The sequence below is a fragment of the Cryptomeria japonica genome, chromosome 6, assembly GCF_030272615.1.
Source record: "Cryptomeria japonica chromosome 6, Sugi_1.0, whole genome shotgun sequence".
In the NCBI taxonomy this organism is placed as follows: Eukaryota; Viridiplantae; Streptophyta; class Pinopsida; order Cupressales; family Cupressaceae; genus Cryptomeria; species Cryptomeria japonica.
The window spans coordinates 435076005-435094816 of record NC_081410.1 but is presented as its reverse complement, the minus strand read 5'-3'; the positions used below and the strand labels follow the sequence as shown (position 1 = coordinate 435094816).

General features: G+C 40.4%; 1 protein-coding gene across 1 annotated transcript; it reads left to right on the top strand.

Annotated features, from left to right (window-relative positions):
* Window positions 1-17681: 17681 nt before the first annotated feature.
* LOC131876636 (uncharacterized) lies at window positions 17682-18387 on the top strand. The gene is made up of 2 exons (XM_059222079.1): window positions 17682-18170; window positions 18286-18387. The coding sequence occupies exons 1-2, from the start codon at window positions 17682-17684 to the stop codon at window positions 18385-18387; spliced, it is 591 nt and encodes a 196-aa protein (XP_059078062.1).
* The last annotated feature ends 425 nt before the right edge of the window (window positions 18388-18812 follow it).

The following is an 18812-nucleotide window of genomic DNA, read 5'->3' as shown; positions in this document are numbered from 1 at the left end:
CAAAACAGTATCGAAATGGGTAGAAATTCATAATGTTCCTGTTGAATTAATGCATGCCAAAATTCTTATAGAAATTGGGGACAAACTGGGCAAATTCATAGCCGTAGAAAAAAATTGGTCAGATAAATCTGATATAAAACTGTTAATAGAAGTAAATAAGAGCATGGAAAATCTAAAAAACATAACCCTAGAGATAGTAGATGGTAATTACATCCTAAAACCGGTATGGTATATTGCCCGATCTCTGAAAATTTAGCATACTACAAAAGATCGAACCCTAATTTACAGAAGTCTCAGGTTAAGGTAAGAGATAACCACAGAGCATCGAAAGACATAATAGATATTCAATTTAACAATGACAGGGGCAGCTTTATTATAAACATTGGTTAGAAAGAGATTGTTAATATCCCAATCCCCCCTCCTTCCCCAGTCTTACGTAACAATCCAGACAGAGTTGAACATAACAATGAAACTCCTGCTTATGGTAATGAGGAAAGAATTCAAGCAGAACTTAACAATGTCATAGAACACCTAATGGGGAAATTAATTGAAGAATGTGTCGAGGAGTTATTCATTGATACTCCGACAAATAGGGCAAACAATGTCATTGTCCCCAATCCAGAATATGATCGGACCCCCCTTCAAACCCTGCTCATTAAACAACAACCCGACTGAAGTTGCTCATGAGGAAAACATCATAGTTTCTCCCACTCTGGAGGAATCCCCTATTGTGGAAGGATTGAATGCAAATGAGGAGAGAGAATTCATTATAAATGAACTGATTAGTATGCAGGAAGGGGAAAATAACATAATATTAGACAAGAACTCAACCAACCCACAGAACAGGGGTATCCTCCAAATTGGAGGTGAGAAATTAACTCCTGACTGTGGCAAATCCATGAGCAACAAAAGAGGTCGGAAGTCTTTTTTAGACAAAAGGAAGATGGACGGGGATGCAGAGGGGCAAGCCAAAATCACAAAATTGTTGGGGCAAGGAAAATCTCCCCTCCCCCTCGTAGAGGTATAAACATACTTACATGTAATGTTAGGGGTTTGGGAGCCCCTAACAAACAAAGTCTGATTAAGCGAAGCATTCTAAAATCTGCTATGGACCTAGTTATGATACAAGAAACAAAACTAGGCAAGACTGATATGAACAATTTTAGTAGAAAATTCACCCAATGGCAGATGGAAGCAGTGGAATCTACAAGGGTATCGAGGGGACTGGGTATAATATGGAGAAAAAATGCAGTTACATTCACATGTCAAACCAAGATGCAAAATTGGATGGCGGGCAAAGTAAGAGCCCTTAGTTTAAATCTTGAATTTACTATTATTAATGTTTATGGCCCAATTCTAATAGATAAAAAGAGATTAGTGTGGCGGGAAATTGAACACTATTTAAATACTCAGAATGAAAAACACATCATCATAGGTGGTGATTTCAACACCATCTTATATTCATTTGATAAAAGCAGTGGTATAAAAACCATCAAACAACCACAGAGAGACTTCGCAAACTGGATAAATAACAATAACTTACTTGAAATCAGAACTGAGAAGGGTTTTCACACATGGAATAACAAAAGAAAAGATTTCTCCAACATTGTAGAAACACTTGATCGATTTTTCTTTAAAGGAGATCTAACCAATCTTATAACAGAACTAAAAACTACAGTATTACCATGGTCAGGCTCTAATCACTACTCAGTACTTTTAGAACTTATGGGGGAAACAAAGCAAATTGGGTGTCCCTTCAAGTTCGAAAGAATGTGGTTTACACATGAAGACTTCCTCCCCAACATACAAAAATGGTGGAAGGAGAGTGTCTTTGTAGGATCAAAAATGTACTGTCTGGTCTCCAAGCTGAAAGAGATTAAGCATTATTTTTTATTTTTTTTGGTATGTAATAGGCCGAAGCCGCAATATTTTGTATTATTATTATTATTATTATTATTATGTTTGATTAGATTGACCCAAGACCTTCTCCATCTTATGGAAGGCCAAGAGTCACAGCTTAGAATTCCACTTTAGATGTCCTTATTGGGAATTGAACTTGGGTCTCCACAGTGAGAACCCAGTGTTTTAACCAGTTAAGCTCAACCCCTTGGATTGATTTTTAATTTGGTAGGTAATAGGCCGAAGCCGCAGTATTTTGAATTATTATTATTATTATTATTTTTATTATTATTATTATTATGATGTTTGATTAGATTGACCCTATACCTTCCCCATTTTTATGGAAGGCCAAGAGTCACAGCTTAGAATTCATTTTAGATGTCCCTATTGGGAATTGAACTTGGGTCTCCACAGTGAGAACCCAGTATTTTAACCAATTGAGCTCAACCCCTTGGAAGATTAAGCATAAATTATTAGATTGGAACAAAAAGACATTTCAAAACATCTTTGAGGAGAAGTCAAGAATTAAGAAAGAGCTAGAGATAATAAACACTGATGTGATGCAAAACGGGATGACCTCTGAAACATACGAGGCTGAGAAAATGCTTTTATGTGAATATGAAGGCATTCTGGCCAGAGAAGAGATATACTGGAAATAGAAATCTCGAAAGACATGGTTAGAAGATGGAGACAGAAACACCAAAAAATTTCACAGCAGTGTCAAAATGAAAAGGGCAGCAAATAAGATTACTCAAATTACCAATGACAGTGATCAGATCATTACGGATCAAGATCTGATCGCAAAAGATGCAACCAAGTATTTTGAAAATATCCTCAACAACTGGGAACAATCAGACCTCCCTAACAATAGAATCTTATTAAATAACACACCCAAACTAATAACAGAGGGTGATAATAAAATGTTAAACTCCAATATCACCCATGAAGAAGTTAAAATGGCTTTGGCACAATTTCAGGGAGACAAAGCCCTTGGACCGGATGGCTTCCCTGTTAGTTTTTTTCAGAAATGTTGGCACGTCTTAGGGGACGAGGTTACTAATGCCTTGGAATCCGCCTGCAATGTAGGGAAATTCCTAAAAGAGATCAATAATACCTTTTTTCCCTAAATTCCAAATAAAGGAGTATCCCTCAAAGTGGGAAGAATTCAGACCCATTGCTCTATGTAACATGACTTATAAACTACTAGCTAAAGTCATGACCAATAGACTAAAAAAACTACTTCCTGCCATAATATCAGAAGAACAAATAGGCTTTGTACCCAATAGATCAATTTTGGATGGAATTATTATTGTACAGGAAGCCATCCACTCCTGTCAGTTCTAAGGGCAACCTAATATGCTGATAAAATTAGATATCAAAAAGGCTTATGACAAAGTGGATTGGTATTTACTTTGTAGCTGCATGAAGGCCTTTGGCTTTAACAAATAATGGATTAGTTGGGTTTACTTCTGTATATCAAACCCTAGATTCTCTATCTTACTAAATGGGAAACCAGAAGGCTTCTTTGAAGTATCCAGGGGACTCAGACAAGGTGACTCTTTATCCCCATTCTTATTTATAATTATGTCTGAAGCCTTAGGTAGAAGCCTGGATGCATCACGGAGGTCTAGCAGACTAACAAGGATTCAAATCACTAGTGGGGTAGAACCATGTACCCATCAACAGTTTGCTAACAACACAATGATTATGGGGAAAGGACGGCTAAAAGAAGCCAAGGAAATTAAGAACAAATTACAATCTTATGGGTTAGCTTCAGGAGAGATGGTAAACAGGGAGAAATTAGAAATATCCTTCTTTAATATGGAAGCACAGGAGGAATACATGATAGCTTTGTATCTAGGGTACAAAATAGGTCATCTACCAATCTTGTATTTGGGGATGTCTCTGGACAAAGGTATCAGAACCAATAAACTTTGGGAACCCTTGATTGAAAAAGTGAGGAAGAAGTTGTCATCTTAGAAAGCCTTGTGGCTGACAGGGGCAGGAAGATTAACCTGCATAAAAACAGTATTAGCAGCAATGCCTATTTATCTTCTATCATGTACACCACTTCCAAAAGGGGCATATAAGAAACTAACTCAAATAATTAGAGATTTCTATTGGAATGGTGCAGAGGACAAAAACAAAATGAAACTGATATCATGGGAAAAGATATGTCGAGAAAAGAGTGATGGAGGCATGGGAAAAAGAAAATTACTATGGCAAAATAAGGCTTTAGGGGAAAAAATGGCATGGAGAATGTACACATCCTCAGAAGCCAAATGGGCCAGAATCCTTAGGAGCAAATACACATCACAAAATCAGAGAGAGGCAGTATTTAGGGAAACAAATCCACCCAAGGGGTCTAGAATCTGGAACTTTATAAAAGAAAGTTGATCGCTCATAGTGAACCACCTATCCTGGGATATTCGCGATGGTAAAACCACCTTATTCTGGGAAGATTCCTGGGGGGTTACCCCTCAATAGACAGTCTAATGAACACAACTGGCATAAAAGACCAAATGAAATATTTATGGGGTAATCATGTAAGGGATTATACGACATTGGCACCAGAATCGACAATGGGATGGAAATGGAAAAACATGCTCCCATTCTTGGTGGACAACAAAGTCCGAGAGTAGTTGCAAATTCTTGAGGGCAGAATAATAACACTCAGATCTGGGCCAGATGAGCTTATATGGTCGAGATCAAAGGATGGACAATACAACTGGAAAGATGGTTTCAAAACCATATATGATGAGGCAAACGATATCAAGGACAATATCCCTAGCACAATATGTTGGGACAAATTCGACCTCCCAAAAGTTAGCTTCTTTACATGGGCGGCATTCCAGGGGAAGGTTCTAACTGTGGAGCAATTTAAACTTAGAGGTTATGAAGGACCCTCAATTTATTTCTTATGCAAGAAAGATGAGGAAACAAATGATCACATATTCACAACCTGTAACTACACACAAAAATGTTGGTATTGGCTAATGGCACAACTAGGTTGGTCAGGTGCCCTCATCCCTTACCTAAAGGATTGGCTCAAAAGTTGACCAATCATCAAAAGGAATAGCATTTTCCACAATTTATGGATATGCATCCCAACAATAGTAATCTAGGAGATCTGGAAGGAGAGGAACAGGAGAATCTTCCAAGAGACAAAAATGAAGGTAGAAAATTTGATAGCAAAAATAGAAGCTTCCATCACAGATACCTCTAATAATAGGAATACGACCATTCCACAACATGATAAGACATTACAGACTGGGATAACTACATCAAAAAGTAGTGGAAGGGGATTAAAATCCCTCATTTCTTTGGGAAGGGGAACAGAGACAAGACCGATGATAGAAAAGCATGCAAATGGGTGCCCCCGGAGACTGGATGGTGCAAACTCAATTTTGATGGAGTGTCCAAAGGAAATCCAGGGGAGGCAGGGGCAGGATGTATAATCCACTCACATGAAGAGATATGTATTGGATCGAGTTCCCGATATCTAGGGCATTGCACTAACAATAAGGCAGAATTGTTGAGTTTAATAGAGGGTTTAAACCTATGCAAACAACTAAAAATATCCAAATTGGAAATAGAAGGGGACTCGACCATCATAGTTAATGCAATGAGGACCAAGACAATGCCAAATTGGGAGCTCAGAAGTTTATTGGATAGAGCCCTTTTTCTAATGGAAAGCTTCTTAGATTACACGTTCAATCGCATATGTAGGGAACTTAACACATTGGCAGATAAGCTAGCTAATTTAGGGGCAGATGGAACAAATAGAACCACATCATTAACATACAAGCAATCATACCAGGATACTCATAGGCAGGCAGAGATTTAGACATAGTCCTAAAAACAACACATTCGCAGCACATTCACACACCTATTGGAAGGTATACATATGTGTATGCTCAGATAGCGGTATATATGTATGTATATATTTGTATTTATATAATTATATATGCATAGGTGCATATATATGGTAGCAGATACATATATAGATGCGCACATATACATATATAACTATATATATAGATACGCACGAACACATATACAGATTATGTGCATATAATCATATATATATATACCTATAAATAATATTCCTAGAGTAGAGCAAACAAATATACACAAAGTATGTTGGTATGCATATAGGGTTATATACATACAAATATATGCATATATACAAAACAACATACAAGTATATATGTATATACACACACAAACATATACACATTTCAAAATTGCATAGAGATATACATAAATATTTGTATATATAGACATCTATATATACAGAGGTTGAAATATGTAACTCTCTATGTAGACTGTCGGGTTTCGACATAGTTCCAAATATGTTCCTCCGATGGTTAAAAATTATTCTAATGAGTCCTCCTTCGTAGTTCGCATCTCGTTTGGTACATCGGGTCACCTCATCGGGTATTAGAACAAATCATTTTATGTTTCTCCAATGACCCAATAACATCGCCCTCATACTTGTGCATCTTTTTACTTCTCCGGTCTATCGACATACGCTTCCCCGATGAAACCTCCTTTTTGTTCATCATGTTGCAAAGCGTATCGAGTGTCGGGACATCCTATGTTTTTTCGATGACCCGATGACATTGGGCTCCAGCTTGTCTATCTTTAGGTCTATTGGCTTATGCTCCCCCAATGAGGTTTCCTCCTAACAACTACCTCAGCTTCCTCATCGAGTATCGGCGTAACGGAAAATGTATTCTTCTGAATAGTTGATGTCATTCTGATGACTTCATCTTGGTGCTCTTTTGGTCACTTCTTTCGGTGTAGGCTATCCCAATAAACATCATCTCCATCTGCCATGATATTCATCCTATCGGGTATCGGGGTAGCTATTTCCTACACTGACCAATATCTTGATGACTTCAAAACATTTGCTTCGTGTTCGCCTTCATCGGTGTAAGTCATTCTGATAGCCTCCTTCTTTGTGCTTGACTTGTCTTCCTCATCGAGTATCGGTATAACTTGAATCACCTCTCCCCGATGGCTTAAGTTACCCCGATGACTCACCTGCCTTTGTCTCCTAGTCCATCGGGTATTGTGGTAATATGCTTTCTGATGACCCGATGACACCGCCAACAAGTGCCCGCTCCATCTGATATCGACATACGTTTTGCCGATAACCTCATCGGGTATCGGGGTAACTTTTTCTTCGTGTTTCTAATAATGAACGCTATGTCGATCTCTGTGCTCGGCTTGTCTTCCTCATCGGGTGTCGTCATAACCCGAAACACCTCTCCTCGATGGCTTAAGTTACCTCGATGACTCACCCACCTTTGTCACCTAATCCATCAGGTATCAGGGTAATATGCTTTCTGATGACACTGCCAACAAGTGCCCGCTCCATCTAATATCAGCATAGGTTATGCCGATAACCTCATCGAGTATCGAGGTAACTTTTTCTTCATGTTTCCGATAGTGAACTCTATGTCGATCTTTGTGCTTGATTTGTCTTCCTCGTCGCGTACCGGCATAACCTGAAATACCTCTCCCCGATGGCTTAAGTTACCCCGATGACTCACTTGCCTTTGTCACCTAGTCCATCGGGTATCAGGGTAATATGATTTCTGATGGCCTGATGACACCGCCAACAAGTACCCGCTCCATCCAATATCAACATAGGTTCTGTCGATAACCTCATCGAGTATTGGGGTAACTTTTTCTCCGTGTTTTCGATAGTGAACGTTGTGTCGATCTTTGTGCTCGGCTTGTCTTCCTCATCGGGTACCGACATAACCCGAAACACCTCTCTCTGATGGCTTAAGTTACCCCGACGACTCACCTGCCTTTATCACCCAGTCCATCTAGTATCGAGGTAGTATGCTTTTCGATGACACCGCCAACAAGTGCCCACTCCATTCGATATCAACATAGGTTCTACTGATAACCTCATCGGGTATTGGGGTAACTTTTGGCATATGCTTCCCCGATGAAACCTCATTTTTGTTCATTGTGTTGCAAAGATTATCGGGTGTTGGGATATCCTATGTTTCTTTGATGACCCGATGACATTAGGCTCCAGCTTGTCTGTCTTTAGGTCTATCGGCTTATGCTCCCTCGATGAGGTTTGCTGCTAACAACTACCTCAACTTCCTCATCAGGTATCGACATAGTGGAAAATGTCTCCCTCTTAATAGTCGATATCATCCTGATGACTTCACCTTGGTGCTCTATTAGTCACTTCTTTCGGTGTAGGCTATCTCGATGAAACCTCATTCCCATCCGCCATGATATTCACCCTATCAAGTATCGGGGTAGTCATTTCCTATGTTGACCGATATCCTGATGAATTCAAAATATCCGCTCTGCATTCTCCTTCATTCGAGTAAGGCATTCTAATAGCCTCCTTCTCTATGCCTGACTTGTCTTCCTCATTGGGTATCGACATAACCTGAAACATCTCTCCCGATGGCTTAAGTTACCCTGATGACTCACTTTAGGTAGCGCCTCATCAAAGTAAGTCTAGCCGATAACAATGCCTTTGCCACCCAATACATCGGGTATCCAGGTAATATAGAATAATGCTTTCTGATGACCCAATGACTCAACCAACAAGTGTCTGCTTCATCCGATATCAACATAGGCTCTACCGATAACCTCATCAAGTATCAAGATAACTTTTTTTCCATGCCTCTGATTGTGAACGTTATGCTGATGATCCCACCTTCTTGTCACACGAATAGATACTTACTTGTTGACAATTTCAAATCATATAGTTACACTAAATAAGTGAAGTTTAGAATACAAATGTTTTTTGAATCAGGCACATACTAAAATACAGTAACAGGGAGTACTTTAGTAAATCTGGCATATTGGTTTACTTCAACATTTAAAACATATACAAGTCTCGAGTACCATGGTAAGAGCATGAAGTACATGCTAGATAGGTTGTGTTATTATCAGCCCTTTGCTGACAAGTGTTTATACCCTCAATATTATTGTAGACTGGGTAATCTTTTATAGTATGGCCAACAATTTCTGATGCTGACTTAATATGAAAGAAACCTAGGCTATAATAACAACAGGGGTAAGTATGCAGAAATAATATTGGCTCCTCATCTTTGGCACTAACAATTAACAAAGTGGTTTTGCAGAAGGATTGTTTTGAAAATATGTTTTTACAGGATAATCAGAAGATGGCAAATATGGCAGCAGTGAACTAAGAAATTTGGCAGAAGTGAACTAAGATACAATAGTGAACTAGGATGCTACCTATGGAGGGCTTTTTGATTAGCCAAAATGCAGAATTTGTAAAAGATGGCAATAGGGAACTAGGTTGCTACCTATGAAGGGCTTTTAATTAGCCAGAATGTAGAATCTGTTAAAGATTATATGTAAATAGACATTGACTAGACCTATGGTCCCGGGCAAGGTCGAAGGTTTTCTCCTCTCCGCTCTTTCCTACCGGCACCTGCATTGAGTGGAGATTGTAATAATATTTATTAATTAATAAAATATGGCTTAGGCCTTTTACCAAGCAAAAAAAAAGAAATAATAATTATTATTATTATTATAAATTTAAGTAAAAGTTGGTTTATTCATATTCTATCAATATGAAAGAAAATGTACTTACCTTAAACTACCGATTTCAAGGAAAGGTAAATTTTAAAAAGGGTTTTTTTTTAAAGGAGCTTTCAAACATAATACAAAAATGTAAGTGTTGGAATAAATAATTTATATATTAATTATTCACTTAATTGCATTAATTCACTATATAATTAATTAATTAATTAATTAATTAATTAATTAATTAATATTTATCTCCATGCGACCCATTCATGGGTTCCTTAGGGTTAATCCTGTGAATGTCCCTATGGATGGGGAGACGGTGGAATGGTCAAAACCAGAGAAAGGGTGGGTGAAAATAAATTTTGATGGGGCTTCAAAAGGTAATCTAGGGATTTCAGGTGCGGGATGTGTGGCTTGTGATGATGAAGGAAAGATCCTCTATACGGGTGCAAGAAGGCTACGAGATGGCACTAATAATGAGGTGGAGGCTCAGGTGGCCTTACTAGCAGTTGAACTGGAAACAAATATGAGGGTGGCGAAGGTACACTTGGAGGGTGATTCCCAAATTGTAGTCCAGGCCTTGATTAAAGGCAACACACCATGCTAGAGATTGAATAAATATGTACATAATATAAGTGAAAAGTTGAAATCTTTCCAAAATTATTGCATCTCACATGTGAAGAGAGAAGGAAATGTTATTGTGGATGGGTTGTCGAATGATGCGTGTGAGCTCACGCTAGGGGAAGTGAGGTGGTGTGACTGCAAAAAAGAAATAGTTAGCTGGAGTTAAGACTACTTGTCAAGTTTGTACGTCAAACAATTCAAATTTCTTGTCAGACAACCGACTTATCTTCTGTGTAAGGTCGAGTTAATGAGCATTTATTGTGAAATGCTCTCTGAAATGGCGGTGATGGTGGAGTGCTTTGCATTGAATACTAATTTTGAAATGCCCACACTTTTAATGAACAAAGTTGGTAAGTTGGTGAAGCCAAAATTTGGACAGATTTCATCGGAATTCTTTGCAACTATTCAGCGAGTATAGAAATGGAAGCCAATTTCACTCTGGAACCTTCCAAGCTTATGCCAGCTTTTTGAGGACTCGTCCCCCTCAAGAAGCTTGAGAAGATATTCCTGGCAAAAGATCCAATGTTCTTAAAGGCAATTCAATTGGTTTTGGGAGAAGAGGTGGCGGTTATTTGGCCACCGATACAGGTGCAGAGCTGATATTTACTCGTTTATCATGGCGTGGGGACTAGAGCTGGGATACACCTGTGAGGAGGTGAAAAAAGTGTTGAAGAAAATCATTCCAAAAGAGTACTTGTTAAATTTGGAGTCCCTGTTGGAATGGGTTGTGCTAGGATGGGGTTTCAATCTTGCTGAAGGCATCCCTGAGGAGAATAGGGAGTTGCGAGCGAGGCATTCACAAATCCAATTCCTTCACCATCGTGATGAAGCCAGAGCCCGCTTTATAGATGATGCAAAGCGAGGATGGGAAGGGTTGACAGTTTTTGTCCAGATTATGGATATTGAATGAAATTCAATAGGAGGGTGGGGAGAGAGTGGCGGAGGAGTTGAGATACAGGAGGCCGATCATGCGAAAATTATCTACAGAATTGGCAAAACAGGGTGCAGGGGGTGGTGCGGAAGGTGGAAGCAGTGGTGAGTCATAAAAACTAGTTGTTCACATTAAAACCCCCCGGTCTAAGGTTTGTCGTTGGGCTCCCCTGTTTGGTTTGCCTCTTTAGTTTGCCAGCAATGCAGGGCGTGTAGGACAATTGTCGGCATGGCGTTACTCCCTCGGTCTGTATTTGGCATCCAATTTTTGGAGTAACACGATAGTGACAAATGGAAAGGCATGATGACTGGTTTCCTTTTCAAGGCCCACCTTTTAGTGCAGTAAGCAAGCAGTTACTCGCATTTCTGTAGTTTTTTCTAGCAGTTTGTCCGCGGTTAGTGAAATCTTTTCGGTTTGTGGCAGTATGAAGACCGTTGCAGGTGAGAAGTGGAGTTCCAGGGGCCGTTTTGCTGGGTGTGATCTTCAGGGCGACATGACATGTTTTTTCTATTTAGGGACGTTATGCCTTTTTGGCGTGTTTTGGGAGTTGTTTTCCAGAGCCTGGTGCTCTATTTATGCTGTTTTTTTCCCTGATGCTAGGGGTTCAGAACTTTTTTAAGAACAATTAAGTTTACTAAGTAGAGATTTTAGCATTTAAAAACTATTACTATTTGTCTGAAGAAGGTTATACAAATTGTGTCTGTGGCCTTTATGATACTTCTTTCAGTATGCTTTGATGATCTTTTCTGTGTTGTTCTATTAGAATTCCAATAACTTTGGGAATATATCTATCTAAGATTTTGCCGATTAAACTATGTTCTGCACTTGTTATCTAGTAAATGCATGATGAGTATTTCCTTATGTCGCAAAGAAATTTAATTGTATCTTGGTTATGTTCCTGATCCAAACTTGTAGATTGTTGAATGGGCTTTATGAAAGTTAGATGTTTTTGGATTTTGTATGCTCATGTCTTTTAAAAGCTCTGGCGTATTGCCTCAATAGCCTAGATTTACTGTTCTTAATGTTTCTTTCTTCCCCCTTTTCCCCCCAAACCCATAAGGAAGAGTCGGCCTCTCAATCCCGGAGGTTATTCAGTGGAACCCGCATAACAGGTCCCCCGTCACTGAATTTCCCATAAGGTTGTTCATTTCCAAGGTAAAATTTAGAGCGAACAGTTCTTTTTCTGGCACACCCGATGGGAAAAATTACTTCAAAATATATTTCTGAGCTAGTTTATGAGTCACAGGCCTGTCACCAGGAGTCAGACGACTTTAAACCCTCACCTTCTTTTTCCTCCATTGGTGACCGTCCATTCAACCACAGTTTCATCCTCTCAAGGTTTTCCCACAATCATACACGTTGTGATGGCACAAGTTCCCCCTAGAAACTTTGTGACTTGGGATAATGGTAGCCCCCTCATTCCCCCAGTTCCACCCGTGGTTTGTGGAGCCATCCCTGCAGCCGCGCTTAAGGTCGTTCCTAAGTTCACAGGAGAGTGTCATAAAACCCCTGGGGAGCATTTGCAAGATGTAGCTACCGTCTGCACTGTCCATGGTATCACTGAGCAGAATGTAGCTCTGAGATTACTCGTAGCATCTTTCAAAGGAAAATCCTTGGACTGGTTCAAATCCTTAGGCCCCAACACTATAGGAGATTGGGATCAGCTAAGAGATCGTTTCTTTCAAAGATTCTCAGATAAAGCTGACAGATCGTCTTTAATGCACCAACTCATTACAATAAAGAGAGCTCCGACCAAAGCATTAACCGATTTTAATCTAAGGTTTCAATGAACCTGGCAGAGGATATCATCGTCTGCTCATCCTCCGACGGATATGGCTTTTGTATTCTATCTAAAAGCTTTCAATTCTAACATATTAGTGGTGATTCAATCTTTAAGAGGTAATACTCTTCCGCAAGCATTTGATATAGCAGTCCAAGCTGAAAATAACCTAATCGACGCTGGAAAGCTAGCCCCTAGCCCTATAATGCCAATATTCCCTGAAATATCTTCCCAAGTTGTGGAAGAGGCCGCTCCCAATACATCTACTCTGCAGTCTATGTACTCGTTCCCTACTCCTCAAACCGCTTCTTTGGCTACTGAAGTTAGTGATATGAAAAATCTCCTGAGATCCTTCTCCAATGAAATTGTCAACCTAAAAAGAGCCCAGGTCTCGCCTGCCAAGCCCCCTTTTCAACAAAATTTCCAAGGGAACCGACCTTCATACCAACATACGAATCATCATACTGAGAAACCTCTTCTGCCGAATGGCCAAATAGTCTCAGTACCTAATCCATTGCAGGTTGTCTACCCAATCGCTAGTAGAGAACTGACAGTAGGTCAAAATAACTTGGCAGATGACACCAACTCTTGGTGTTTCCTGTGCAACAATGCTCATACTCCGAGGAATTGCCCAAGAGGGAATTTGCAGCAGAAGGTTACAGAACAAAGTAACTCAGGCATGATACCGAATGAATCTGCATATACATCTCTGGGTATGGACAATGTGGCTTTTGTCGCTCAGATGCAAGGGATGTCATTATAAAAAGAAGCAAAGATCGCCCCTGACCATGTGCTTTTTTCATGGATGGAGGACGAGGACGCAGTACTGACCAATGGCGTAATCATCCCAAAGGATGGAGCCCCTCTTGTGCACTCAAATTACAATCTTCTCTCTAAAAGGCGTTTGACCGAGGAAGACACCAGCAATATGAGATCAATGCCTGTGGACAGGCTTTCGGAATCATCGGTCATCAATTCTGCCTATCCGAGGAAAGAGTTCATCCCTTATAAGTTGAAAGAGCCAAAGGTTCTCATGCCTCAAGTGCTGGATGTAGTTGAACAGTTGAAGAAAGCCCTGACTCATGTCTCTCTGTGGGATCTCCTGAGTATCCCAGAGCAAAAGAATAGACTAAGAGAGGCATTGTCTCGTGACCAAAAGGACGCAAGTGCGGTAACTCCACAATCCCTTCAGACTGACGGAACAGATCCCTGACCAACAGCGGGTAAAGCACACTCTCCAACCGTATTGACAAATGAAAGCTCGCCCCCTGCTCCCCAAGGAGAAGGTAAGTCTAAGCCAAATGTTTTCTACCTTACCCTTATAGTTGGAGATAAACTTTTGCATAACTCCATGATAGATTCTGGGGCTAGCACCATTGTCATGCCTAAGCAAATTGTCGAGGTATTAAACATCAGGTATGATCCTTTGAATAAAGGAGTCATACAGCTCGATGGGAACAGGGTTCAGATGGTAGGTCTCAGCAAAAGCCTCCCCCTAACATTATTTGCATGTCCAAGTGTGACAGTGTCCCAAGAAGTAGTAGTCATAGATATCCCCCTGTCTTTGGACTCTGTCTTTCTCAAGATTTTACTGTTAAAATAGGAGGCTATATGTCCCTAGATTGGTCCCATCTTATCCTCTGTACCCGACACGGCGCCAAGATGAAAATCCTTTCACAACCCCTTCACGCTAAGCACATAGCTGACTAGGCCTTGATTAATTTCAAGCCTACCCACACCTCTATATCCAATGATGAACGAAAGGTGGTAGAGCTTTTAGAAGATGAAGAAGTAACGGGAGAGATTCCGCCTGAGCAAGAATCTTTCCTGAATGAGTTCATAGATTCAAACCCCTTCTCTAATTACCATGCCATCGACCTGGGTACCTATTGCATTTTTGAAGAAAATCAGATCATCCCAAAGCTTACCAAGGATCCGTTCTCTGAATAACAGTTGTCTTCACCACTATGGACCCTACACTTTGATGACGCTAAATGTAAGGTGGGCTCCGGAGCGGGAGTTTGTCTCACTCCCCCTTTGGGCGACCAAATCCTAAAGCCTTTCCGGTTGCAGTTTGCATGCTAAAATAATGAAGCAAAGTATGAAGGACTGATTCAAGGTTTGAACATGGCAGAAAAGATGGGCATTAAAAAATTGAATGTCCTTGGCGATTTTGAGCTAGTGGTTCATCAAGTTTGAGGGATATCCAGTGCTAAGCATGTCCGCATGAGGTCTTACCACGCTAGAGTGTGGGATCTAATAGAAAGTTTCTATGCCTTCAATATCATAAGCATTCCTTGAAAACTAAATACCATAGCAGATCAAATGGCCACCATAGGAGCACATTTTGATCCTGCTACGGACTTCCTAACCGGCTCCCAAGAAGTCAGCGTGGTGGTCCACCTGGCTATTCTCGATAATGATACATATTGGCAAGTGTTCGAAAGTGATGAACAAATTGCTTTGTTCATCCAAAGCTCGGGAGAATTTTCCGACCAGCTGCAACCTAAGATAAAAGAAGCTTATGGGAATCAGGTCATTCAGTTAAAGTCCAATAAGCTCCCTAATGGTTTGATCACCTTAGAGAACCTGTTTGACCATGAGGATGCTAAAAAGGATAAGAGAAAGCTCACAACAAATAAAGAAGATTATGTTGAGATGTCAGTCGACAGTGGAAGAATTCTCAAGGTAGGAAAAGGTGTTTCCTCCGAAGACAGAAAGAAGTTGGTCCGATACTGTGATGAATATGAAGGTGTCATGGCTTGGTCTTATGAGGATTTAAGCGGTTATGATCCTAACATCATCCAACATACCATCGAGCTCGCAAATGAGGCTAAGCCAGTCCGATAGAAGCAAAGACCAATTAACCCAAAAATTGAATCCCTCATGGCTCAAGAGCTGAAAAAGTTGATCGAATCAAGGATTATTTACCCCATAAAGCATAGTACATGGGTGTCAAATTTGGTCCCTATTAGGAAGAAAAATGGAGATATCCGGCTCTGTGTGGACTTCCGAGATCTGAATCGAGCGTCACTCAAAGACCACTATCCCCTGCCATCCATGGAACAATTACTGAGCATAGTGGCCGGATCAGAAATGTTCTCAATGCTCAACGGTTTCTCAGGATATAACCAGGTAAGTGTGAAAGCGGAGGACCAGCACAAGACGATGTTCACTACTAAGTGGGGAACGTTTGCATACCAAAAGATGCCTTTCGGATTGTCAAATGATGGAGCAACCTTTCAAAGGGCCATGGATTTAGCCTTCAAAGAGATAATTAATAAGATCATCTTAATATACTTAGATGACCTGACTATGTTTTCCAAACACCAGGAGGATCATTTTGATCATCTCGAGTTAGTCCTCCAAAAATGTCTTGAATTTGGGATCTCCTTAAACCCAAAAAAACATATCTTTGGGGTTCTTCAAGGAAAATTACTTGGGCATATAGTTTCAAAAGAGGGTGTCTCCATTGATCCAGACTGGGTCAAAGCTATTAAAGACCTTCCCCTTCCGGTCAATAAAAAGGGAGTCCAATATTTTCTAGGAAAGGTCAATTTTGTTAGTCATTTTATCTCTGACTTTGCCGGAATAATAAGACCCATGACTCTCATGCTAAAAAAAGATATACATTTCAAATGGACTGCTGAAGCCAAAAAAGCTTTTGATGAAATAAAAAATGTTATCTGTTTTGCTTCCGTATTGTCTAACCCAGACATGTCTAAGGATTTCATAATGTACATTTATTCTGGTCAGCATAGCATCGCCATGGTTCTAACCCAAAAGGATGTCCAAAAAGGAGGAGAGCATCCCATAACTTTCCATTCAAAAACTCTTAAGGATTATGAGGCCCAATACAACTTTGTCGAAAAGCAGGCCTTAGCCGCCGTAAAAGGACTAAAGAAATTCAGGCATTTCATCACCTGTAATAAAATCACAGTGTACGTAACCCATCCCACAGTAAGGGAATACATCATGGAGGGCGACATCACTGAAAAGAGGGCAAATTGGATCACTAAGATTCTAGAATATGATGTCGATATCAAGCCAACAAAGCTTGTTCGCGGGAGAGGCCTATGTGAATATATAGTGCAGGACTGTGAACCCCGTGATGATGAAGCAGTCGTAGAGGAAATGGTTATGTTTGTGCCAGATGTTCCTAGTGACAGTTGGATTGACGAAAAGAAGCATTTTATGAAGACTGGGCTTTTTCCCAAAAATCTTCCCCCAGCTAAGAAGAGATTCTACAGACTCCAAAATAGCGGTTACCGCTTAATAGATGAAACTTTTTTCAAAAGGAATTTTGATGGAGTTCTGCTCCGTTGTGTGGACCAGAGCCAAGCTGATAAAATCCTACACGAGTTTCACTATGACTCCTTAGGAGGCCACTTCTCTGCACCCACAACCGCTATCAAGATTACCCAAGCTGGATATTTTTGGCCATCCATGTTCAAAGATACACACAATTTAGTAAGGGGATGCAAAGAGTGTCAATATTACACAGGAAGAAGTAAGAAATATGCAATGCCACTCAGGACCGTGTTAGTGGAAGAGCCTTTCACTCAATGGGGCCTTGATTTTATCGGAATGATCAACCCCCCAAGTTCAGTCGGACATAAGTGGATCCTGACTGCTACTGATTATTTCACCAGATAGTCTGAAGTCGTTCCTTTACGAAATTCATTAGAAAGCGAGGTGTTGGCTTTCCTAGAGGATCTGATGTGCCAGTACGGTCCCCCAAAAATCGTTATATCAAATAATGCATGTGCATTCACAGGTTCGCGAATTACCCAATTCGCCCTCAACAGAGGTATTTATCTCAAAACCTCTTCTAACTACTATCCTCAAGGGAATGGACTTGCTGAATCCACTAACAAAAACCTGATCAGACTTATCAAAATGATAGGTTCTGAATACAAGAGGGAGTGGCACCACCACCTAAGAAGCGCACTATGGGCAAACCGCATAACACCCAAACAGATTCTAAAAAACTCCCTGTACAAGCTAGTATATGGGAAATATGCACTTTTCCCCATGTCACTAGAGATCCCGACGTTGCAATTGCTAGAATCAATGGAAGTTGCCAAAAATGGCCCCATGGCCGTAAGGTTGGTAGAGATTATGGAGCTAGAAGAAGCGAGGGAGGCAGCTTTCATGGCTCTCCAAGACAGACAGGAAGTCATCAAAAGATGGTTTGACGGTAAAAAGAGTTCTAATCTAATTTTTGCCCTCAGAGACCTCGTATTGAAATATAACGAGAGGATGGCGAAACCTGGTCAGCACGCCAAGTTCGACTGCCTATGGGAGGGACCTTTCCGCATTATAGGTTGCAAAGGTTTCAATGCTTTCGAGTTAGAAGACATGAATGGGGACCCCCTCCCCATCCCGGTTAATGGTTTCCACCTCAAACCTTTTCATTAAGGGTTCCCTTCCCTTTTTAAGGCATATAATGTATATCATGTTCATAATGTATATAGTGTCTATTTATCTTATTTATTTCCAGTTAGAATCAAGCAAGCAGATAGAGAAAGAAGAGAAAACAGATAAAGGAGAAAAGCAAAAATCGATTATATTAAGAGCTTCTTATATTTTCGTTACAAAATGAGTAGGCTCTTGGCCTCTCCTTCTGCAATCTTTTGTTCAAATCCCAATTGACAGTTCGTGACCTCTTCAGCAGCTCTCTTTAGTCTCTCCCTCGTCAGTGTCAGAGTTTTCTTCTTTCCCCAACCATTATGAGTCAGAGGCACTCTCGAGCTCCTCGGGCATGAAAATGACAACCAAGTTCAGTTGCTGATCTGGCGTTAAAATTCTCAGGAAGATATAGTCCATGAATCCAATATACCAGTCTGTGCCTTCCGGAACCGGGACTATCAAATGGATGCGCAGAAGAAATTCTGTGGCAAGCTCGGCCTGATACCGATGAGAGGACAGCGTCATGGTTTTCAGCCCACCGATGAGTGGATGCCAAGCCACCTCCTCATTGAGTGTGATGAATCGCTCCAAGTCAGATGCCATAGGGAGCCCTCGGAA